This window comes from Macaca fascicularis, chromosome 4 (assembly GCF_037993035.2).
Source record: "Macaca fascicularis isolate 582-1 chromosome 4, T2T-MFA8v1.1".
NCBI classification, from domain to species: domain Eukaryota; kingdom Metazoa; phylum Chordata; class Mammalia; order Primates; family Cercopithecidae; genus Macaca; species Macaca fascicularis.
In genome coordinates, this window is record NC_088378.1 from 41,900,200 (window position 1) to 41,925,998 (window position 25,799).

Consider the following 25,799-nt stretch of genomic DNA (forward strand, 5'->3'; position numbering starts at 1 on the left):
CCATTAACATAAAACAAAAGATTAACACTTTTGCATGTAAGTTCATTTACAAATAAATTTTAAAAAATTAAAGTGCATGAAAAAACATTTTAAAACGTCTAGACATTAATATGGGAAAACAGCCAACTTACTGTAATCAAAAGAATAATAAATATTCTAAACAAAAATAAAATTCTAAACCCCCAAACCACTGAATGGACCCCTACTCTCAGCCAAGGGGATTTCAAAGAAACCTAAAAAACTAGTTCAGGCCATGATGGGAAGGGAGGGTCGGACATGCCTCCTTATACTCTCCTCTCTTTGGAATTCAGGCACAACTGACCAGCATTAACATTAAAACAGAGATCTTAAGACTGACAAAACAGACTTTTTGTAGCAATAAGATAGCAATATGACAGGAGGCCCTGAAAGAAATCGAAGTATTTTACTTCCAAATTTATTTATTTGATACATTTTGAAATGACCTGGCAAAGCTGTCTCTTTTGAGGAAACTCTCCATTCAGTAGATAATTATCTCTCCTTTCCAGGTCTTTTCCTGATCCAGGAGAGATTGAACTAAGAGTCTGGCACCTTTTAAGGTCTGATAGGAGATATTTACCACCTATTACTCTTTCTGAAACCTACTACCTGAAGACTTCATCTTCATAACAATAACCTTGGCCTCTACAACCCCCACTCTTATCTTTACCCTAGGCATTTCTGTCTCAATTCTTTAGAAAGAAACTTAACTTTTTCAACCAACTGCCAACCAGAAAACCTTTGGATTCAACTATCACCTATAAGCCCAACACCCTCCTTGAAGTTGTCCCACCTTTCTGGACCAAACCAATGTATACGTTATATACATTGATTGATGTCTGCCTATAAATTCCGCCCCCTAAACTGTGTAAAATCAAGTTGTAACCCAAACGCCTTGTTTGTATACATGTTCTCAGGACCTCCTGAGGCTATGTCATGGGTCATGGTCCTCACATTTGGCTCAGAATAAATCTCTTTAAATATTTTACAGAGATTGGCTTTTTTTTTTTGTCAACAGCATATAAACATCCATACTAAACATACCTGGCAGAGGGTCAGTGCATCTCTCCCTTGCTGATGGTTATTCATTCAAACATGAAAGGGGAAAATAACTGGTCTAGTCTTTCTCAGGAGCACACACTCTTTTTAGAGTCAGACTATTTTCTTCTTCAATGAGTTAAGTTTTATTAGAGACACTTAGTAGTATATTTGGAAACTTAAAATGTAATAGCAGTACCTCTTCTTTTCTGATCTTCTGTTTATTCCCTTACCTACCTAAAAAGATAAATCACTAGGATTAACCCAACACTTAGGCTCAGTAAACTGCATTAACGTGTTTGGACTCTCAAAATACTATATTTCCTCAATTTTACAACATACTATTTTTTAACATTTTAGTATTTCTAATATAGTGATTAGTTTAAATTTTTACATAAAAAGCCTCAAATGCCAGAGAGTGAAGAGAGGTGGTTCTCATTGCCTGTGCATTTGCAAGCTTAAAAATGTCCAAAGGAAAGGTATCTTTTCATTCATCCACCCAATCGTTTCATTCATCTAACAAACTGTTATTCACTGAGTGCCTGTTTTGTACCACGTACATTTCTGGGCACAGGGAGTACAGAGTACAATGACAGGCAAACATCAGTGACAGACTCTCAAAGAGTCTCATTCTAGTAGGGAAAGGTAGATGATAAACAATTAAACCAATAAATAAAGAATTTTCCATTGTGATAAACGCTTCAAAGAAAACAAGACAGAAAGATCAGGAAGTGGGGTAAGTCAGGGAGGTTTCTCTGATTAAATAACATGTAAGCAGAAAGCTGAGTGCTGAGCAGTTGAGAGGGCAGTCCCTGTAGAGAAAACAGTAAGTGCAGGACCCTGAGGCGAGCTGGCCTGAGCTCAGCAAAATCAGGGAACATGGAGACTCACCCTGTTGACTCATTTACATGGCTAGCTGAACGAGAAGTTCCATTTAACTTAAATTTGGATTTCTATCTCTTGAACAAAATATCTTTCAAAAGATACATTATGATGCTGGACTAAAGCTACAAGAGAAAAACGCAGAACTAAAGTCCATTGTTTCTAGTAAAGCAATGGCCCGTTTGGTCCCTATATAGAGATAAAGCTGTTTAAATGTGTCATGGAAGAATAGACCCAATCGCACGATGAAAGGCTTAAAGGGAGCCAAATTCCTTTCCAAAGCTGTTATTGAACAGAGCATCTTCAAGGACTATCTCTGTTTCCAGCAGACCTTTAAGAGAAGTTTAAAGGAATATGTAATGTTATGGTCAATTCTAAATTACGAAAAAGGCCAGAAGAGGCAGATTACTGCAAACAGCCTATCTGAGCACTGCAGTACACAATTGTCAAAGATCAAAATCAGCTCAGAGGAATCACAAAACTCCAAGAAGCCTTCAAATCAAACATGAATGGTGACAGTGAAGAAGAAAAAGAAATGTCATCGCATCAACAAACGTAGGCTAAGTGAGTAAAGGAAGAAACGTGTGTACATTTCATACAATGAGGTTGTCCCCCTCCCAATCTTGTTATTAAATCCATAGTGTGTCTTAGAAACATGGACTCTAAGAATCATAGAAATACCACAGCTCTTTCTCCAGCCTGCTAAAGTGCTTGGAATTTCCACCGTTAAGCTCTAGGAAGTTCTGTAAGAACATTTTTTTTCAAGAAATATAACACAGTAACACATCGCAATCTGTTTGAAAAACGAGCATGATTTATCTTACCAGCCAGTCCCGGAAAACAGGTCTCCGAAAGAATGGAAGCCTTTAAAATTTCTTTTTTATGGAGATGGCTCACAGCCAAAGGAGCAGGATTATAGAGACCCCAAACTAGATTGAAGGGATTGAGGGACAAATGAAGAGAAAGGGGAATGTCAAGGCAAATTTTCACAATGGCTTGCACTATTCCAAGTAACAAGAACTAATTTATCTCAGAAATACATGGCTTATTGCTAAAACCAACACTGCATTCTAGCTAGTTCCTAGTAACACTCATTTCTGGGCTTTCTGTCATCCTATTTGGTCATTAATAGCAGCATTCGCAGAAACAGAAATGAAACTAAGAATTGAATATTTATATTTATGATGTAAAATAAAAATTACTTTGCCAAGTGTTTCAGCCAAGTGTTGACAGGAAATAAAACAGAATTCACAGGGATAGTGGATTTTCGGACAAGTTTGAGATGTCAGCATCCCATGCTTTCAGGCAAAGTGGAACAGAAGGAACTGTACTTGTCATTACACCAACTGCCTCCCTCCCAGCGGAGGGTCTTTGTTCCTGGCACTATGACTCATTGGGGTCACTAAGGACATCAGTTGTCCCTCCGCCATGGTGGGTCTTGGGTTTCTCCATTCGGTCCAGATAACACCTGTAAAGGATCTGAGGTCCCTAGATAAGAAGCAACATTCAGTAGAATTTGGCATTCGTAAGATGATGAAATCTATGACATCATTATCCCAGTTCTCACGCTTATAATCCACAGAGAGCTGCTCTTTATTCTCAGAACTAGCCTTTGTAGTGATCTTGAATGTGCAAACATCACTCTTTAGTAATGTTTGAAGCAGCATTTGAAAATCTGAACCATGATTCAAAACTATCCTGTAATAACTAAGCTGCCATAGTTATCTAAGGGTGCTTCCCAATATGTTTTGTATGATCTGCCTTTCCAATAGAGTATAGTGCAGGGAAAAGGGGTGGAGGCAATTGTATAAAAGACACAAAAGGTCCAATTTTAGTTTGGCCCATGACTGCCATGCCCTGGAATTCTGTACACTCTCAGAAAGAGAGTGTCACTGATTATTAAAAATATATAATTTCTTCTTTTTTATTTTTTTTAATTTTTAGAGACATGGGTCTTACTGTGTTGCCCAGGATAGACTCAAACTCCTGGACTCAAAGGACCCTTTCCTCTCAGCCTCCCGAGTAGCTGGGACTGCAGGTGCGTGCTAATTAAGAATCAACAACCAGGGGCTCACGTGTGTAATCCCAGCACTTTGGGAGACTGAATCGGGCAGATCACGAGGTCAGGAGATCGAGACCATCCTGGCTAACAAGGTGAAACCACGTCTCTACTAAAAATACAAAAAATTAGCCGGGCGTGGTGGCGGGCGCCTGTAACCCCAGCTACGAGGGAGACTGAGGCAGGAGAATGGCGTGAACCCGGGAGGCGGAGCTTGCAGTGAGCCGAGATCGCGCCACTGCATTCCAGCCTGGGCGACAGAGCAAGACTCCATCTCAAAAAAAAAAAAAAAAAAAAAAAAGAATCAACAACCAATAAACTGTTGCTGATTCTTGATTAAGAAAGGCTTATGAACTATGTTTGAGCTCAGCAGGGTCGCCTCTCACTTGTCACAGGTAGTGCTCTCTTTCATCAGGTTCTTCCTGCTCCCCCCATCTTGGCAAGCACATCTCTTTTACTGCATGGTACAGGGATACAGGCTGCAAGCACAGTCTCACAGAAACCGTTTAATTCCAAGAGGTCATGTGTGCTCATTTTACACAGTTCATGACCCATAAACCCCGCATTGGTGTCAAAATGGCACGTAACTTAGGAACTCTCCAAAAATATTTCACATAATCAGAATTCATTTTTCATCTAATAAGGAGACATATTTTTTCTCCTGTCTACTAGATTTTAATAATTATTCTCTTCTTTAAAGAGTTCTGTCCATCTTGACAAGGCCTATAGCTCAAATTAAAGTCTCCTTCAAGGCTTTTCGGCATTCTATATCTCTTTGGTTTCAACTTATTCAACAAATCTCCCCAAATTGTATTTCCCCTTTTTTCCATAAGAAGTCATTCCATCTATACTCTCTCCTTCTCTTCTATTCTTTCCTTTTGTTTCGCCAAGAAAATTGTCATTGGTCTTATCAATGCGTTACATAATAGAAGGGGAAAAGCCAAGGGTACAGCCCAACACAGCGCTGATTTAGAAGGTGGAAAGGACAGTAAAGACTGCCTGGTGGTGGGAGTGGCAATTCACAAGCCCAGTAGTAGAATCATGGAAAGTGGAGTTTGAACAAAATCGAGGGCTACAGACCACTCCTGCCTCTGACTGCTATCACCTTGTCACAAATCCTGGCAGGCAAGATGACAAAGCATTTACATCAGGACAGTTGGCAGTGGCAGGTATGGACATGGCCCCTCGGGCTTGCCACTCCTCCTGACTGCACTCCCAGCTCATCACACCAGAGAGCAAGACATGAGCCAGACAGGGGCAGTGGAAGCTGCAGGAGGAATTGAAGCCATGGAGCCAGACAGAGATGAGAGGGAGCAGGCCAACTCTGTTTACAAAGGAGCACCAGCGGGACAGTGGTGTGAGGACTAACATTCCAGGCAGGGTCTTTCAGATACACGATCTTCTTCTGTCAGCTCAAATGAAGCCCAGGAGGTTTCCTGAAGGTGGAACCAAGACCCTTCTACCTCTGAAGCTGCATTCTGTTTTGGGAGGCTGGGAGACAGGGCACCAAAAGAGTCCCTGTCTCACAGGATCTTTCCTGAGAGGAATGGTCTAGTAAGACTGGTCACTAGGGTCTTTGGAGTAACACAGGCTTAATGCCACAGGTGACTCTGCCCCTTTTGGTTGTGGAAACTGTGCAAATGTCTCAAGTTTTTTAAGCTTCATATAAAAAGCATATATAAGCATATAGCAACTAGTTGATCAATGTCATTTTAGACCCTGTCATTTCTGCTAGCCCTGAATTCCAGCAAGGTCCATCTACAATGGATAGCTGACTATCCATTGTTTGAATGTTGATAACACATTTGTGAACAAGAAGAGAGGACAAATAACGAGAGGTTTGGAACTGGAAGAAATTCCAGCCATCGGTTTTAAGACCAGAACCAGTCTTTGGAGAGGCCACTAGTGACACCCTGCTCTAAACTTCTATTTTTTTTTTTTTTTAGACGGATTCTCGCTCGGTCGCCCAGGCTGGAGTGCAGTGGCACGATCTTGGCTTACTGCAGGCTCCGCCTCCCGGGTTTACGCCATTCTCCTGCCTCAGCCTCCCGAGTAGTTGGGACTACAGGCGCCTGTCAACACGTCCGGCTATTTTTTTTCTATTTTTTAGTAGAGACGTGGTTTCACCGTGTTAGCCAGGATAGTCTCGATCTCCCGACTTCGTGATCTGCTCGCCTCGGCCTCCCAAAGTGTTGGGATTACAGGCGTGAGCCACCGCGCCCGGCCTGCTCTAAACTTCTTTTTGCCAAAACAGTGCCATCCTCCACCCAGCTCGCATCCCCATCTCTGCAGGTACTTACGGGCGAGAGGAGGATACTTTTCTAATTAAAAACCTGTGATATATGGCCTGACGAGTATTCTTAAATGTAATTAAAGGGACCACAGTACAGAATATTTCCAACTGGTTCTAGTTTAGCCAATCTAGTAAATGATCCAAAGGGTCCCGTGCTTAGAGGGCAGTAAGACAGTAAAAGCACCCTAAGCCTCCTCCCTGCACAGGACCTGCACCCCCACTGCCCAGGGGACTGCACCCATCTCCACATGACTCACTCTCCCTATGCAACGCATGGGGGTGGGGAAGGGAGCGCCAGTATTATCAGCCATCAGCACCCTGGGGTGAACTGATAATCAGGACAACTAAAAACACACCTAATAAAGCCTTGGAGACACAGGGCAAGCACGGTGATGGACTAGAAGCGATTTCTAAGCTGAAATGCTGCTTGAATGCAATGTCAGCTGGATGCTTGGTGAGCAGAAATAGAGAAGGGGAAATGGAGCAAGGGTGGCATAGGGGTGAATGTTGTTCTGATTCCTAAGTTTACCTAAGATTGGGGCCACGGGGTCGGGTGTTCCCTGGGACCTACGTCTCATGCAGCCTGGGGTCCAGAGCTGGCAGGAACAATGGAGATGGGGACCAAAGGCTGTCACTGCTGCTTTTTCTCGAAATTCCCGCCCGGGTCCTGTCTGGGGCTCCCGCCTACGCGCTTATCACGTGCACAGCCCAAACTTTTCAGAGCCAGCCCGAGGCCTGCGGGCCCGGACGCCAGGGTGGTTTTTAGGGTTTTCTTTTTTTCTTATTTCCCTTCTTCTTCTCCACAGTTGATGATTTTCTGCAGAAAAACAACTGCGAAAAAGAACCTATTTCATTTCCAGTTCCCATCACCGCGATTTCCACATGGATGTGACGTGACCCCAGCTTCCGAAATGCCCAGGTGACTCACGCGGGGACACCCCGGGGCGGGGCGAGGGAGTTTCTCCCTGGGCCCGCGGGGACTGGGCGGGGCGAGGCAGCGGGGCGGGGCAGGGAAAGGGGGCGGGTCGGGGCGCGGAGGCCGCGAAAGCCCCTCGCCCCCTGCGCCCTCTGGCGGCCGGCGGGACGCAATTCGCAGCCCTACCCAGAGAGTCACGTGACTTTGGAAAGTACCGTGGAAATCCCCGGGCCTAGACCCGCATACAACTGAAACGGGGAAAAGCAGACTGCGCAGTCTGCAGTCTTCGTGGCGGGCCAAGCGAACTTGGAGCCCGCGGGGGCGGAGCGGCGATAGCGGCCGCCAAGAGAGATCACACCCCCGGCCGACCCTGCCAGCGAGCGAGCCCGACCCCGGGCGTCCATGGAGCGTCGCCTCCGCCCGGTCCCGGCCCCGACCTCCGCCTGCTGGGCGCTCCTGCTTTGACCCGGACTTGGGACTTTGCGAAAGGATCGCGGGGCCCGGAGAGGTAACCACTGCGCCTCCCAGTGCCGTCTGCCTCGGGCTCACCGCAGCCAAGGGCTGCGGATGCATGTTGGGCAGCGACCCCCGGGCTGGCTCCGTCTACCTGGCGTTGGTTTTGCAGCGCTCCTGGAGTGGGAGTTTGTTGGACGTTTGTTTCTGTCTGGGTTTTGAAGTGCTGGGAGTTGAGGTCACCGCTTCAGAGGTTGGAGTGACAGCCCTGGATACCTCCAGCCAGCTGTTCCTTTCGGATAATGCACGGAACTTAAGCTGCAGCTGACTGGTGAAGAGGCGCCCCTCGGGCCCTCTGATCGGGTGGTCGTTGATGCTTTGCTCCTTTGGTGTCTTTTTGGGAGCCAAGCGTTGCATGCTCCTGGCCACGTAGACCTTGCAGAAGCGCTGCGGCTTTTTCCCAAATTGTGCAGGGCCAGCCCGACGGGGAGTAGGGTACCGCAGTGGCCGCCAGCCCGGCGGAGGTGGGGGGCTTCAGTCCCAGAGACAGCTTCCCAGACGCTCAGGGGTCCGTGCACAGGGCTGGGGTCCTGGCGCAGGGTCTAGCTTTTCCAGCTGCAGCAGTGTAAGAGAAGTATGCATGTAGACATGGGTCGCTGGCGCCTGCTCCAGCCCCTACCCCACGGTTAGACTGTCTTTGTCAGCCGGAGTCGTCCCACATCCTGCCACCTGGCCTCTCAGGAAAACAGTGGCATTAAGTAAGGAAGGAGCTTAACTCTTTTTGAACCCGCTTTGTTTTCAGTTCTCCTCGCCTCAGATCTTCTTGCCTTGGAAAGCCAGTCTGGTCAAGTGTCTCAGGGCAGCATTTTGGTGGAACCATTGTTAATTAAAGGGGCTTCTGGACCCGCAACCTTAATGTACTGGATTATTGAGCAGCCAATGAATGCTTCATTCTCATTGTTTAAGGTGCTGCTTTGATTTTTTTTTTTTCAATTCTTAGTACTATTTTTGATAGGCACATCCCCAAATTTGGATGAGGTATTTGTTGATAAATAATTCATCAATTTCCACAACGCAGACAAAAATATCTGCCCAGAGTGGAAAAATAAAACAAGGGGGAGAAGAGTTTGAGCAATGGAGAAGTTCTGTAGAATCCTAGTGACAAAAGTTGAGAAATTACCTTTAAATAAGACAGTGAGGTAACAAATGTTAAGAAAAAAAAAAGTTAAGGGTAATATTGCATTGTTTGCCACTTTATAATGTATCTGAAACATTTATTCTTTAATCTTAAGTGTAGAGAGATCCAAGAACTGGAAACTTGGACAGTGGGTTTTGATTTCTAAGGAGGCAGTTTTACAGGCTGTGCAAGGCTAAACCTACCAATGAGATCACACTGGGGTATCCAATATTGACATTTGCATGTCTTGCGTATGGTTTGCAGCTCTCACTATTTTAGATCTTTGGTGAAAAATCTTTAGATTCAGAAGAGAAAAAAGGGTCAGACAAGCAAAAAGAGATAACACCTCATTTGTTTAAAATCTTCCTATTGCCCATCTCTTTCCATCTGATTGTGGCAGGCACTGTAGCCACAGGTTTGGTGTTGTGGGATTGCAAGGGGCAGGTATTGAAAGACCTGGCTCCTAGGCAAAACTTCGCCCCTGAATGGCTGTGGGATCTGAGCAGTACCTGTAACTCCATTGCCTTAGCTGCAGACTAAGTTGGTAGTGTGATTTCAAGGAAGGGAATAAGGTCATCTTTGACTTTTAATCCCATCATCAAGCATGGTGATTGGCCTTCAGTAGTGGTCAGGTAGTGCTTGTTGGGTGGATGGGTGGGTGGGTGGGTGGATGGATGGATGGATGGATGATATCGTGAGAGAGACTTTTGCTGTGCCACAAAGGAAAGGTGTATGTGTTATTTTTGTCCTGTTATGGTTTTGCCCAATTCCACCTGTAGAGGACGTCTGACATCAAAAGAGAGCACCATCTGATCCAGAGAATGACTCCCACTATGCCTTTCCCAGCAATCAGATTAAGAATCCTAATCTAAAACTATCACCAGAAAACTCCTCAGGAGAAACCATGGGTCATCTAGTCCAACCTCTCCCCTGTGAGTGGGCCACAAGAATTTAGACCACCTTATTAATGGTGTTAAGAGAGTCTAGACCCACGCAGGAGTAGCTACCCTAAAATCTAGATTTCTTCTCCTCCCTCTTCCATAGGTTTAACATTTTTATTAACTGGAGAGTTGCCCTGGCAAATAGGATGCGGCAGGAATGGAATTAACAATCACTGCGAAATTTCCTAGGGAATGTCTTTGTGCTCTGAAAACTTCTTCATCTTCTTGGAAATTAGGAATTGTGACCAGACACCCTACTAAGGGCTAGTGAATCAGAGCTGGCTTTTTACACTGTTCCATACTGGAGAGATCCCACATCATGTAAATTTGCATCATCCTGCACTGTTGGCATGGGTTGTAGATGCTGGTCTTTGCCGCCTTTCCTCCTTCATTTGCCAGAGTGGCTTCCTGGTGGAAACTTCTTTCTTTGTCTGCTTCTAGACTTTCATTCCTTCTACTAGTTGATTATGCTTAAAGATTTCAGGGTGAAAAGCCAGGCAGACATGCCCCTGTGTTGGTACCTGGAGGGTGATGATAAAATTTCATTGGCAGTTGAGTTAAAATGATTGAGCTCCAATATCTGTTCTTAGAAGTATAGAATTTATTGTTCTATTATTATTTTGTGGTTTTTCATTTTTTGTTTTCGTAGAGACCTGGGTCTCACTATGTTGCCCAGCCTAATCTCAAATTCATGAGCTCAAGTGATCCTCCCTCCTAGACCTCCCAAAGTGCCAGGATTAAAGGCGTGAGCCACCATGCCTAGCCTATTGTTAGTCTGTTTCTTATTCTGATATGAAGTCCTATTGGGAGGTTCTGAAGGAATGCTGACTGCTCTTAAAATTACAAAGTATCTTGGTGGAAATGGGCTTTTTTATTGATTAGAAAACATTCGGTTTTAACTCTTTATAAACATTAGAATAAACTTTATGAATACACACTTTATAAATACTTCTCTTTGGGAATAAAGAGGAAACACCAGCCAGCAGCCTAAGTGACAGCATAAAATTGCAAGATTTTTCATAAAGTATTTTACTGTCCTTCCAGCATAGGGGAGGGAGTGATAACTCAAGATTTGGCCCAAGAGTAGGATTGCCTGGTGGTGGTCTGAGGGGAGGAGCTACAGACTTGTCAGGGCTATGTTGAGCCCTTAACTGGCATCCGGTACTCCCCAAATCCAGCGCTGTTCAGCGTGGCCTCAGAATGAAACAGGAGCTTACGTTGGTTTTGAGGAGCAGTACCTGTTGCTGTCAGACAGGGTTGGCTCCCTGACAAAAGTTACTGAAAACACGGGTTATTCCCCTCCTCCTCAGTACCCACTCTCTGCCTTCCTTCTCCTGTTTAGGCTAATCTTTTCAAGTGATGTAACTTAAAACAGTCCAGTGTGAGTTAATCTCTGGGGCCAGCTAGTATCCCGGGAGTAGAGGTGCTAAGATCTTTTGCCTACAGATCAGGGTAATGACAAGATCAAACACTGGGGTTTCCTGCAGGCAGCTATATAGGAGTCGTATTAAAGTTAGGCTAATGGAATGGCTTTTTTTTCCTTTCCTTTTCAGGTGTTGGAGAGCACAATGGCTGAACAAGTCCTTCCTCAGGCTTTGTATTTGAGCAATATGCGGAAAGCTGTGAAGATACGGGAGAGAACTCCAGAAGATATTTTTAAACCTACTAATGGGATCATTCATCATTTTAAAACCATGCACCGATACACACTGGAAATGTTCAGAACTTGCCAGTTTTGTCCTCAGTTTCGGGAGATCATCCACAAAGCCCTCATCGACAAAAACATCCAGGCTTCCCTGGAAAGCCAGAAGAAACTCAACTGGTGTCGAGAAGTCAGGAAGCTTGTGGCGCTGAAAACGAACGGTAAAACTTGATCTGTTGTGCTTCTTTTGCCTGGGTGATAGCTCCCGCCTGCTGGGTCCCCATTCAAGCTTTACTAGCACAAGCCCAAGCTCAAATCAGTCTTGAGATTTAGTATTGAGACCTTAGTATAGAATCTCTATTCGGGGCATGTGATAATAGCAGACTTGTTTTGTGAATCTATTTATTAAGGATATTTTCTGATTGCGTATATTGCAGAGCACATTGAGGCTTGGAGAATGCATTTGTAAACACCATACCCCGATTAGGCAATTTGTTTCTCATTCTTGCAAATGTTTAATCATCTGTAAAATACCCTTCACTGGCCCGTAATGGAAATGTTACAAGCCTTTAAGTTCAAAAGGAAAGCATGGTGTGAAAACTGGTAGTACATTTGTTTCCCACTGTCATTAGAAAATGCTTGTGATGTTCTTACACTTCTTGAATTGGTAGCATTTTATGGGTTAACCAGTGAATGGCTGTTGAAGACATGAAGAACTTCGTTTGTCTCCTCCTCCTCTCTGACCTAGGTTCTATTGCCTATGCCCTGCAAGGTGAAATAGATAGCTGAAATTTTTAGCATGAATTTTAGACTTCACCTTCATTATTTTTAGGGGTTCTTAGTCACTGAATTCCTTCCTGTCTGTGCTGTTCTGCCAATGGCCTTTACCACTAGTAGCTATTTCCTATTCCAAGCTTTACTGTTTTGTTTTTTAATCATTTCCCTTGGGTAAGAATATGTGCATTAACAGGAATGTCAGAGCATACTGCTCCATGCAGGCACAAAATTCTACTCTATGGATGTGGATAATTATGACAATAAGCAAGTAGACTGTACAAGATCAATTAAATGCTCATAGTCTACATAAGAGCAGGAATCTCAGGTCCTTATATCTGTGACAGTCCCAAGCCATCCTAATAGAAATAATATGTCCAAGGGAAGAAAATCCTTGTTGACAATGATTACGATAAGAACACTAACTTAATTAACTTCATTGGTACATTAACTTTGGCTTTTTTTGACTTGGGTAACTTAGAGTGATTAGTGGACATGGGTTTTTAAATTTTGATTCTGGGGACTCTTGTACATTACCCCAACATCTTGCCTAGACTTATGAAACACTGATTCTTAGAAACATACATAGAAAGAAAACTGGGGATGGCTACTGTCTGCATTGTTCTTGGCATTAAATAAAGTGATACATAGAGGTAGGTAATTATGTGAAGTCATCATCACGGGGTTTATGTGCCTGACAATTTGTGGTTTTAATCCTCTCCCATTTGTTACCAAAAAGAGATGGAGTCAACTCTGGGGGAGTTAGAAACAAAGATTCTGCTGAATTAAAAATGTGGTAGAAAGGGGAAAACCTTATTAAGAGAATTAACTGACTTTTTGCTTTATTTCCTTAAGAAAGGAAATGCTCTATTTCCACTAGGAAAAAAAAAGGAATATAAATAGGAAACACTTATTTTGCAAATATGTCATTTAAATCAACAAGGAGCCACACTAGAAATAAAACTACAAAAGCAGGTGTATTTGTGTAACATTTTCTGGGAAATCATTTTTGGACTCAGAATCCTTTTGTTTCTTCACTTTCAAGAAAACTCCTTAAGATTCTAAAAAACGAAGAAAAGATATTTAGGGAGGGGAGGAAAACAAATGACTTTTTAAATTTGATTTTGATTAGCACCTTTTAAAAAAAATTAATCCTTCCCTTGATAGGAGGGTTCTTCAAAGGCAATATCTGTTTGGGGAGGGGGTGATTCACAAGTTTGCATTTGAGGATATGAGACTGTGGTGAATGAGGAAGGGAGTAGGTGGCATAAAATTGAAACTTCATGTGAAAAATTCCAGCGTCTATTGGCTGCAGCGATTTCACTTGTATAATGAGTAGCCCTATTCCAGCTCACCCTGACCACACCCACTTGGAAAGTCCAGGGTGCACTTCGCAGTTTAAATGTCTACACACCAGAACAAAAAGTACAATAGCTGTTGCTCAATTGCTAGTCAAATAACTTAGCACTGGGGAATTCCAGATGTTACTTAGGGAATTTTATACTGGTGCATCTCAATAAAGAACTGAAAGTAAGCACAAGAAGAAAAAAAGCCTTATCTTTGCTCTAGATTTTGCAAAGGGGAAATTTCAACAGAATGCAATCATTGCTACACGTCTGCCAAGACACAAGGCTTGGGTGATCTTTTTTGTTCATTTGTTTGAATACTTAGCTAGTTTTTCTAAATGTATAAATTGAAGGAATACTGGCTGTGGATATATATTTGAGGTTTTTTGGTTTCTTTACAGTTTGACTATAATTACAATTTGATAAAATTTCAAATAACTTTATTGCCCTACTTATAGAGTAATATAAGAAACAGTTTAACTTTTCTTTATAAAAAGTATTTTGCACTTGCCAAAGGAGATTAAGGAGTTAACGTTTTTTGTTTTAAACATTCCCCCAAAAGATTTATTGTTTGGGGGTTGAAAAAAATGCAGCCCATTGAATTGTGAGTTTTAAACTGGAAATGTCACAAATTAATGGCATACAATTAAACTTGTTTTTTGTTTTTTGTTTTTTTCTCAAAATGTCAGCCTTAAACACTGAATTATTTTCAAATTTAGACACCCAGGTGCTTTTTAACTTTTGTACTTTACAGTTACTAACAAGCAGGTTTGCATAAGGCATTTTTGAGAGCCGGACTAGCAGGCCATAGGTAATTCAGTGTTGTCAACGCCACTTTACACACCAGGAGAGGAAACTCCCAGGGCCCAAAGGCTAAAGTGGAATGGTCAAGTCATTTGCCATTGAGTCACAGCCAGACCATCCCTGTCTAGCAAGCCATGTCTGCTTCCTGGTTTGTGCGTGCAGCCTTGTGTGCGCTTCCTTAGAATTAGAGAGCAGCCATGCCAGTGCCTTCACCGGCAGATCAGGGGATGGTAGGAAGGAATGGGGCTTTAGAGACCGTCACTCACTGCCCTCATTTCACAAACAGGAAAAATGCCCAGAGAGCTCAAGGAATTTCCCCCAGGTCACCTGAACTAGGTAGGAGCAGAGTTAAGCTAGAACCAAGGTCCCCTGGCTCCTCTGCAGTTGGTGTCATTCATTAAAAAGAAGAATAAAAAGAACTGTTTTTTCCTTAAAGCTGTCATCATCTTATGAAATATCAGTTTGCCCTTGACTAGGAAATTAAACCAAATTAAACCATTCAGTCCACTAGAATAGCAGTAGGGCTGGTTTATTCTGAAACCTTTGCTGGGCCTTCCATGCAGATAACTTGACTCCTTCTCTTTTCCTTTCTGTCCTCAGGTGATGGCAATTGCCTCATGCATGCCACTTCTCAGTACATGTGGGGCGTTCAGGACACAGACCTGGTACTGAGGAAGGCGCTGTTCAGCACGCTCAAGGAAACAGACACACGCAACTTTAAATTCCGCTGGCAACTGGAGTCTCTCAAATCTCAGGAATTTGTTGAAACGGGGCTTTGCTATGATACTCGGGTATGTTTTTCCCCGTAATTATCTACTGACAGAGCTCCATGGTGGGCATAGGGTACCCCTGGACGAGTCCCTGCCCTCTGGTAGCATCTGATGGACTAGGTCACATGAATTTGTCTAAGCGAAGCATACTCAATGGAAAACACCAGAAACCTCCAGTGGGACTCACCCAAGGCTCTTGCCCTGTTTTTGGTTAGCAGATTCCCAGCTGTGCATCTGTTCCCTGTAGCGGCAAGTCTTTTGATCATGGCCTTTTCCACTGGTGTTTTGTTGTTTTTCGGTTTGATTGCCCTTAGCTTTGCTGAGCCAGCCAATAAGATTAAGACACGTGCCTCACCATCCTCAGTCACAAGTTTGGAATTTTTGTGAACATTTGGATAAGGGGCTGCAATGTGATACCTCATCAGGGATTTTTTTTTTTAAAGCAGGTGCTGTCCCGTCCTCCCCAACTTTTGAGTTTGCCTTGTAGTGGAAAAAAGTAAAGGAAGAAAATGGAAATGGGGAAAAAAGGGTGATCATTTGAATGATAGTTTCATGAAAGGGGAAAAATAAGCTGAGTTATATAAATGAATAATTGTAGAGTGATGTCAGAATGACTTTTTAGTACAGGGAGTACAGGGTACATTCAAGCTTTTTTTTTCCTTTCTTTCACCCCCCTCCCCTTAGAACTGGAATGATGAATGGGACAACCTTATCAAAATGGCTTCCACAGACACACCCATGGCCCGAAGTGGACTTCAGTACAACTCACTGGAAGAAATACACATATTTGTCCTTTGCAATATCCTCAGAAGGCCAATCATTGTCATTTCAGGTGAGATGCCTATAGATCACATATCTGTACTTAAATGCTTTCAGCTTTATGGCTTGGCTCGTCGAGAAAACCACACTGCCAAAGTTCAGGTAACAGAGTGAAATGGAATTTGATGAAAGTCACCTAAGGGTCTCATTTTTCTTTCTCTTTCTTTGAACAGACAAAATGCTAAGAAGTTTGGAATCAGGTTCCAATTTCGCACCTTTGAAAGTGGGTGGAATTTACTTGCCTCTCCATTGGCCTGCCCAGGAATGCTACAGATACCCCATTGTTCTCGGCTATGACAGCCATCATTTTGTACCCTTGGTGACCCTGAAGGACAGTGGGCCTGGTGAGAAAACTGCATTAATTCAGATTTGTAACTAGACACTGAAACATCAGGGGTTTTTTTGCTTCTTATTGAAATAATCTTATTTAAGTATCTTATTTTTATTTAAATGCATTGTTCTGTGACTTGCTTGGTTAGTAAGAGTAATGCAATAGCAATAACTCATAATACCCTCATATCTTTTTGAATATGACTTGTAAAGTACTTTCATACATGATAAATTAAGGCACACAGTGCCTGTTATGGAGCAAGTAAATGCCTGTCAGGTTAGCTTTTTTATTTCTTTTTGAAACAGGGTTTCCCTCTGTTGTTCAGGCTGGAGTGCAGTGGCACAATCATGGCTCATTGCAGCCTCAACCCCTTGGGGACAAGCAGTCTCCCGCTTTGGCCTCTCAAAGTTACAGGCATGAGCCACCGTGCCTGGCCTGTTGGCTGTTATTTTAATAGCTTCATGTGGAATAAGCACTGTGCTTTGGATATATTATTTTATTGCATTTTTATCCTCTTAGCATTCTTGTCAGATGTAGGCCTTGGTAGCCTTATTTTACAGATTAGACAGTTAAAGCTTAGAGAGGTCAACTGACCTGCCTAATGCCACACAACTTGACAAAAGCCAGGATTCAAACTCAGGTCAGTCTGATTCTAAAGCCTGGGACTTCAACCAATAAGATCCACCCCCTCCAGGCTGGTTAATATTCTGTGAGTTTCCTGGAAACAGTGCATTTTTATATTAGATTGTAGCACATTCTGTTTTCCCTTTTGGGTTTAACTGTGGCTGAGAATAGTTTTCTATTCTGTAAATTATATATTTTACACACTTTCAAAATGCGATCTACTTACCTATGGCCTTGTTTAGTAGAATACGATTTTACTTATGTGTTATTTTTTTCCCTCAGAAATCCGAGCTGTTCCACTTGTTAACAGAGACCGAGGAAGATTTGAAGACTTGAAAGTTCACTTTTTGACAGATCCTGAAAATGAGATGAAGGAGAAGCTCTTAAAAGAGTACTTAATGGTGATAGAAATCCCTGTCCAAGGCTGGGACCATGGCACAACTCATCTCATCAATGCCGCAAAGTAAGCAGTTTATGTTCAGCTCTCTCCTGTGTCATCTGTAACTGTCTTTAACCTCAGCCGCCTGAGTTGCTGCCACCCTGAAGCTCAACAGTAGAGTGATTTGTGGCCAGTTTCTGCCAGTGGGAAACAAATTCAGAGCCTTGTGCATGGTTAGAGAGGATTCTGTAAGGCCGTACTAACTTGGGTTTCAAATCGAAATAAGTCATTTATCCATATTGAGTTTCCTAGATATCTGGATCCCAAAAGCCAGAATTGCAGAATTATGGGTTTTCAAAGTGCATTTACATCAAGGATAGTTGTTGTTTTTTGTTTTTGTATTTTAATTACTCTGGTACGTATTAAAAAGACTAGCAAGTGAAAACACTTGGAAACAAAAAGCTTTCTCTCTTGGCTTCTTGGTAAGAACAGGCACATCAGACATAGCTGGGGCTGTAGAATTGTTCCTGTTGCAGCTCATGATTCTGCCACATGGAATGGGAGGAAAGCCCCAGAATGCCCATTGTGCAGGTATCTGGTCTTTAAACGTTGGCTTTATGTTAAAGAGATGCCTGTTTCTGAGCACTTGAGACGCACAAGAGATGACAAGGAGGCCGTAAGAGAATCTGTCTCTCAACGTGGAGATTAGCAAATTACAGAGTCAACAGTAAATAGGCAAGTGCCTTTGAGTGTGTCTGCATCTTAGTTACTCATGGCTGCTAATGCTGGTGGAGACCAGACACAAGTTTAAAGTTAGTAATAGCAAAATACCCAACCTGAGGTTCCAAAGTAGTTTGTGCTATAAAGTAGACTAGTCCCAAACGAATGGCCTGAGTGATGTTTTACTCAAAACTTGATCTCTGAGAAATTAAAGAGTCAGCTGATATTTTTTTTTTTTTTTTTTTTTTTTAGCCCTTGTTTTAAAACTATCTATAATTTTTGGATGGACCAAGATTGATTAAATGAAACTGTGATTTTAAAAATAAGGAAGTCTTAGCAAACTAACTGACATCATTCTTGACTCTAGAACGTGTTGGGAAATGTGTCAGATCATGTTACATGAAAAGTGTGAGCTCTTCATCACAGGCCTGCGTTTCAGTTAATGGTTCTGCAATTCTTGCCATAATCCATATTCTAAAACTTTGTTCTGTAGGCTAATGATGTAAAATCTTGTGTGTGATTTTGTGTAGTCTCATACATATTTTTTCTTTTTGGTCTTCAGGTTGGATGAAGCTAACTTACCAAAAGAAATCAATCTGGTAGATGATTACTTTGAGCTTGTTCAGCATGAGTACAAGAAATGGCAGGAAAACAGCGAGCAGGGGAGGAGCGAGATGCATGCCCAGAATCCCATGGAATCTTCCCTGCCCCAGCTTTCTCTCATGGATGTAAAATGTGAAACGCCCAACTGTCCCTTCTTCATGTCTGTGAACACCCAGCCTTTATGCCATGAGTGCTCAGAGAGGCGGCAAAAGAATCAAAACAAACTCCCAAAGCTGAACTCCAAGCCGGGCCCCGAGGGGCTCCCTGGCATGGCGCTCGGGGCCTCTCGGGGAGAAGCCTATGAGCCCTTGGCGTGGAACCCCGAGGAGCCCACTGGGGGGCCTCATTCTGCTCCACCGACAGCACCCAGCCCTTTTCTGTTCAGTGAGACCACTGCCATGAAGTGCAGGAGCCCCGGCTGCCCCTTCACACTGAATGTGCAGCACAACGGATTTTGTGAACGTTGCCACAACGCCCGGCAACTTCACGCCAGCCACGCCGCAGACCACACAAGGCACTTGGATCCCGGGAAGTGCCAAGCCTGCCTCCAGGATGTCACCAGGACATTTAATGGGATCTGCAGTACTTGCTTCAAAAGGACTACAGCAGAGGCCTCCTCCAGCCTCAGCACCAGCCTCCCTCCCTCCTGTCACCAGCGTTCCAAGTCAGATCCCTCACAGCTCGTCCGGAGCCCCTCCCCGCATTCTTGCCACAGAGCTGGAAATGACGCCCCCGCTGGCTGCCTGTCTCAAGCTGCACGGACTCCGGGGGACAGGACGGGGACCAGCAAGTGCAGAAAAGCTGGCTGCATGTATTTTGGGACTCCAGAAAACAAGGGCTTTTGCACACTGTGTTTCATCGAGTACAGAGAAAACAAACGTGAGTGAAATGGTTGACTTCCTAACATAGCAGCTACTGTCCAGAAGAGGTTTTGTTCCTGACCTTTAAGGAAAAAATCCCGTGTGGGCAGTCAGGCAGAGTGGTCAGGACCTACCGTGCTTTTCTACTGGCTTGTGCATGGGACAGCCACGGTGGCCCTGCCAGCTGCCCATGGAGGCAAAAGGCACTGCGTGGTTGTAGCAGCTCCTAATATCACATTCCAAAAACCAGAGTGCCCTGTAGACAGAGCTCATGGGATTTTCTTTTACTAGACTGTTCAGGTCTGGCGTATCTAAGACAGTCTTAAACTAGACTTCTTTTGCAACTTAGATATAATAGAACAATCTTAAAATCTGAAGAGTAGTAACTGGAGAGAAGGAAGTCTCTCTTGACACTGTAAGGAAACAGATGTGGTTTTGGAAATCTCTCGTTTGAAAGAAGGGTGACCAGGTAATGCCTGCTCTTTGCCCTGTTCCTGTGACCAATCGGTGCTTCAAGTTCAAAATGAGAGATTGGTAAAGCCAAAGATGTTTCCATAATAGTGTTGTTATTATTTCTTTTGCTGAATTTATATACTTAAATATGTACATATATATATTTCTATATATTTAAGGCTGGCCTAATCTGTATTTGGAACCCATTTATTTCTCTAATGTCAGCATCTCTGTATCTGTGGGGTGACCCCTATGTGGTACTAACTAGCATCCACTCTCGTGTAGATTTGGTCGCTGCCTCAGGGAAAGCCAGTCCCACAGCCTCCAGGTTCCAGAACACCATTCCGTGCCTGGGGAGGGAGTGCGGCACCCTTGGAAGCACCATGTTTGAAGGATACTGCCAGAAGTGTTTCATTGAAGCTCAGAATCAGAGATTTCATGAGGCCAAAAGGACAGAAGAGCAACTGGTGAGACATTTTGAGGAGTTTTCCCTCCCTCCCGTGTGTCCGGTGCTTTTTACTGGAGCGTTGGCTTCCGACAGTGACAAGCAGGCTTTCGTCTCTGCCAGGTTCTGTCCCCTCATGATAAAGGATTAGTTCAGAACCTGAAGGGGAATGTCCATGTCACTGTGGCTCCCCAGGTCCGAAATGCTGCCACCGATTTTCATGCTCCAAGAATACTTTTGAATTTATTTTAAAAACAAAGAAACACAGCCATTGCATAAAACTTCTTCCAGCCCCCAGAAAGCCAGACCGTGATCAGAGCCTTCTTTGATTTGTAAGAGAAGCACAGACATCTAAAAAGCAGCCCTTCTTAAATAATCGTTTATCACAAGGAGCGAACAGACCGAGCTTGCCGGGGGCCTGCGCTTAATGGTACATCAGAAAAGCCAGCTTTGACAGATACAGGTGTGTCGCCTGTTGTTCACATAATGGTAGAGAAGCTATCTAAGAGCAGTGGTTATTGGTCCCAACAGAAGAGAGCCAGGGAAAGTTTGCAGACCAACTTAGGCTTGACGGTTTTCCTCAGCCTCCCTGGGGGCCAAGTCAGCTTTCCTTGAGATTGGAAGGAAACATCCTTCAAGAGCTCTGGCTCATAGACTGCGGTGCTCTCCTGTTCCCTTGCTCAGGCAGGTAAAGCTCTTTGTAGACTCCACACTATCCAATGAGATTTCACTGTGCTGTCCCTAAGAAATGTGAGCAATAGTTTCCTGACTTTTTAATGATCCGTCTGTTCTTTCCACTCAGAGATCGAGCCAGCGCAGAGATGTGCCTCGAACCACACAGAGCACCTCAAGGCCCAAGTGCGCCCGGGCCTCCTGCAAGAACATCCTGGCCTGCCGCAGCGAGGAGCTCTGCATGGAGTGCCAGCATCCCAACCCGAGGATGGGCCCCGGGGCCCACCGGGGTGAGCCTGCCCCCGAAGACCCCCCCAAGCAGCGCTGCCGGGCCCCCGCCTGTGATCACTTTGGCAATGCCAAGTGCAACGGCTACTGCAACGAGTGCTTTCAGTTCAAGCAGATGTATGGCTAACCGGAAACAGGCGGGTCACCTCCTGCAAGAAGTGGGGCCTCGAGCTGTCAGTCATCATGGTGCTATCCTCTGAACCCTCAGCTGCCACTGCAACAGCGGGCTCAAGGGTGTCTGAGCAGGAGAGGAAAGATAAGCTCTTTGTGGTGCCCACGATGCTCAGGTTTGGTAACCAGGGAGTGTTCCCAGGTGGCCTTAGAAAGCAAAGCTTGTAACTGGCAAGGGATGATGTCAGATTCAGCCCAAGGTTCCTCCTCTCCTACCAAGCAAGAGGCCAGGAACTTCTTTGGACTTGGAAGGTGTGCGGGGACTGGCCGAGGCGCCTGCACCCTGCCCGTCAGGACTGCTTCATCATCTTGGCTGAGAAGGGAAAAGACACGCAGTTGGGTGGGTTGGAGAAGCCAGAGCCAGTCTACCTCCCCTCCCGTAGCATCTCTCAGAGATGTGAAGCCAGATCCTCATGGCAGCGAGGCCCTCTGCAAGAAGCTCAAGGAAGCTCAGGGAAAATGGACGTATTCAGAGAGTGTTTGTAGTTCATGGTTTTTTCCCTACCTGCCCGGGTGCTTTCCTGAGGACCCGGCAGAAATGCAGAACCATCCATGGACTGTGATTCTGAGGCTGCTGAGACTGAACACGTTCACGTTGACAGAAAAACAAGCTGCTCTTTACAATATGCACCTTTTAAAAGAATATTTTAGTGGGAAGACGTGTAACTCTTTGGGTTATTACTGTCTTTACTTCTAAAGAAGTAAGCTTGAACTGAGGAGTAAAAGTGTGTACATTTATAGTATACCCTTACATTATGTATGAGGGATTTTTTTTTTTTAAATTATATTGAAATGCTGCCCTAGAAGTATAATAGGAAGGCTAAATAATAATAACCTGTTTTCTGGTTGTTGTTGGGGCATGAGCTTGTATATACACTGCTTGCATAAACTCAACCAGCTGCCTTTTTAAAGGGAGCTCTAGTCCTGTTTGTGTCATTCACTTTATTTATTTTATTACAAACTTCGAGATTATTTAAGTGAAGATATTTCTTCAGCTCTGGGGAAAACGCTGCAGTGTCCTCTTGAGAGAACATATTTGCTTTGAGTCAGGTTGTGGGCAAGTTCCTGACCACAGCGGGTAAATTGGCCTCTTGGGTACACTTTGCTTGCCTCCCCGGGAAAGAAGGAATTGCATCCAAGGTATATATATTCATCAAAGTTTCGTGCTTCTCCTTATGAAACTCCAGCTATGTAGTAAAAAACCATCCTCTGTATTCTGTTAATGCCTCTGAGTGTCCTACCTCCTTGGAGATGAGATAGAGATAGGGAAGGAGCAGGGATGAGATTGGGGATGGTCACAGGGAAAGATACGGCCTTTTGTGATGGTTTTATTTTCTGTGTTAACACTGTGTCCTGGGGGGCTGGGAAGTCCCTTGCATCCCATGGTACCCTGGTATTGGGACAGCAAAAGCCAGTAACCATGAGTATGAGGAAATCTCTTTCTGTTGCTAGCTTACAGTTTCTCTGTGTGCTTTGTGGTTGCTGTCATATTTGCTCTAGAAAAAAAAAAAAAAAAAAAAAAGGAGGGGAAATGTATTTTCCCCTGAGATAAAGGCTGTCATTTTGGGGGTCTGTGCTTATGACCTGAAAATATATGTGCTCTATAACTCTACACAGCCTTTACTCATATTATTAGACATGCTTTCCCCTTAGAGCTCCCTAAGTTTTTTCCCAGACAAATCTTTATAATTTCTTTCCAAAGATATCAAATAAACTTCAGTGTTTTCATCTAATTCTCTTAAAGTTGATACCTTAATATTTTGTGTTGATCATTATCTCCATTCTTAATGTGAAAAAATTGAATTATTTATACTTATTATAAAAAGTATTTGAAATTTGCACATTTAATTGTCCCTAATAGAAAGCCACCTATTCTTTGTTGGATTTCTTCAAGTATTTCTAAATAAATGTAACTTTTCACAAGAGTCAACATTAAAAAATAAATTATTTAAGAACAGATTGTGATGTTTTCAACTGATGAATGCTGAAAGAAAAAGAAAGGCTCGGATATTAAGACTGTGCTTCCTAAGCAGCTTTATTTTGAGGCACACCTGAGCAATGCACACATCTCTCATCCATGGTAGCAAGGCAGCTTTTCATAAATAATAACTGTATGAGGTCCAGGCCCGGTCCTCAAGCACAAGGCCCCGCTTGACAATGAGGACACTTTTCCTCTGATGGGAAGAGGAAAGGGATGCTAGGACCCTGTGGCCCTTCTAAGTTTCCTGCCCTAAACTTTCATAAAGTGAAGAAAGAGAAAACAACAGGGAGGAGGAGGAAAGACAGGAAAGAGAGAAGAAGGCAGGGAGGAAGGAAGACTGATGTAAGATCTCCTGGGTCAGACAAAGCAGAGGAGGCAGCATGGCTGTGCTGGCTGCCAGAACTAGGAAATTAAAAAATAACACATTCCTCCATGTGCAAGCCTTCATCCCCACCTCCCATCCAGTACAAATGGACTCACAGACAACTGATTCCGCAGGACTGTGCAGCTCCCAGAATCTATTTTTTTAAGTTCCTCAGGTGATTCGGATGATCAGTCAGATTTTAGAATCACACTTTAAAAATATATTTATAATCATTTTTTAAAATTTTAACTTTTAAAGTAGAAAACTTTAATGAAAAAGTGACAAGTACTATAAAGAGCCACTCTAGATGTGTGGTATTATTTCTGAGGACGCAGTTCTGTTCCATTGGTCTGTATCTCTGTTTTGGTACCAGTTCCATGCTGTTTTGGTTACTGTATCCTTGCAGTATAGTTTGAAGTCAGGTAGCGTGATGCCTCCAGCTTTGTTCTTTTGACTTAGGATTGTCTTGGAGATGCGGGCTCTTTTTTGGTTCCATATGAACTTTAAAGCAGTTTTTTCCAATTCTGTGAAGAAACTCATTGGTAGCTTGATGGGGATGGCATTGAATCTATAAATTACCTTGGGCAGTATGGCCATTTTCACGATATTGATTCTTCCTATCCATGAGCATGGTATGTTCTTCCATTTGTTTGTGTCCTCTTTTATTTCACTGAGCAGTGGTTTGTAGTTCTCCTTGAAGAGGTCCTTTACATCCCTTGTAAGTTGGATTCCTAGGTATTTTATTCTCTTTGAAGCAATTGTGAATGGAAGTTCATTCCTGATTTGGCTCTCTGTTTGTCTGTTACTGGTGTATAAGAATGCTTGTGATTTTTGCACATTAATTTTGTATCCTGATACTTTGCTGAAGTTGCTTATCAGCTTAAGGAGATTTTGGGCTGAGACAATGGGGTTTTCTAAATATACAATCATGTCATCTGCAAAGAGGAAGGGTTATAAACCATGCTGCTATAAAGACACATGCACACGTATGTTTATTGCGGCACTATTCACAATAGCAAAGACTTGGAATCAACCCAAATGTCCATCAGTGACAGACTGGATTAAGAAAATGTGGCACATATACACCATGGAATACTATGCAGCCATAAAAAAGGATGAGTTTGTGTCCTTTATAGGGACATGGATGCAGCTGGAAACCATCATTCTTAGCAAACTATCACAAAAACAGAAAACCAAACACCGCATGTTCTCACTCATAGGTGGGAACTGAACAATGAGATCACTTGGACTCGGGAAGGGGAACATCACACACCAGGGCCTATCATGGGGAGGGAGGAGGGGTGAGGGATTGCATTGGGAGTTATACCTGATGTAAATGACGAGTTGATGGGTGCTGACGAGTTGATGGGTGCAGCACAGCAACATGGCACAAGTATACATATGTAACAAACCTGCACATTATGCACATGTACCCTAGAACTTAAAGTATAATAATAATAAAAAATAAATTTAAAAAAAAGAGCCACTCTATAGCCATCCTCCAGTTTCAATAATTACCAACATTCTGCCCAATTTGTTTCATCTATCACATCCTCTTTTTTGTTTTTCCTGAACTCCTTGAAAGCAAATCCCAGATATTGTGTCTTCATACCCATAAATATTTCAGTGTGCATCTCCAATTCATCAGAATATGTCCTTTTAACATAACCACCATTATCAGAGCCAGCTAAATTATTTTCTTCTTTAATATCCAAATTCCAAGTATGTATTCTAATTTCTCAGTTTATCTACCATACAAGACAAAGTCTTATTGCTTTCGTTTATTAAGGCTCTTTTTGTTTTTCTTTTTTTAATGTTTGGCAATATTTATTAGGACATATACCTACCTTATGATCCAAAAATTCCAATCCTAGGTATACATTCAGTGGTATACACTCTACTCCTAGCTATACACCCATAAAACAGAAATACATACATATATTCACCAAAAAATGGTAGTAAAATGTTCATCTCAG

The 25,799-nt window shown here is 43.2% G+C and overlaps 1 protein-coding gene and 1 long non-coding RNA gene across 8 annotated transcripts in view; one reads left to right on the top strand and one right to left on the bottom strand.

Moving 5' to 3' along the window:
- Positions 1 to 7,965, bottom strand: part of LOC107129420 (uncharacterized) — a 57,473-nt gene extending 49,508 nt beyond the window's left edge. For all 3 annotated transcript variants that reach the window (XR_010586264.2, XR_010586263.2, XR_012433486.1), the window contains exon 1: positions 7,814 to 7,965. This is a non-coding gene — a long non-coding RNA (uncharacterized lncRNA). The remainder of the gene's footprint in view (positions 1 to 7,813) is intronic.
- TNFAIP3 (TNF alpha induced protein 3) lies at positions 7,010 to 23,435 on the top strand. 5 transcript variants are annotated; one of them, XM_065543456.1, is made up of 9 exons: positions 7,010 to 7,209; positions 11,331 to 11,640; positions 14,944 to 15,134; positions 15,798 to 15,945; positions 16,106 to 16,276; positions 17,170 to 17,350; positions 18,549 to 19,468; positions 20,188 to 20,369; positions 21,150 to 23,435. In XM_065543456.1, exons 2-9 carry the CDS (start codon positions 11,346 to 11,348, stop codon positions 21,432 to 21,434), a joined length of 2,373 nt encoding a protein of 790 aa, XP_065399528.1. In that variant the 5' UTR covers positions 7,010 to 7,209; positions 11,331 to 11,345; the 3' UTR covers positions 21,435 to 23,435. The 5 variants fall into 5 exon arrangements, with proteins under 5 accessions (XP_065399528.1, XP_073893216.1, XP_015303866.1 ...); XM_074037115.1 differs by lacking the exon at positions 7,010 to 7,209 and adding an exon at positions 7,447 to 8,417; XM_015448380.3 differs by lacking the exon at positions 7,010 to 7,209 and adding an exon at positions 7,447 to 7,714.
- The last annotated feature ends 2,364 nt before the right edge of the window (positions 23,436 to 25,799 follow it).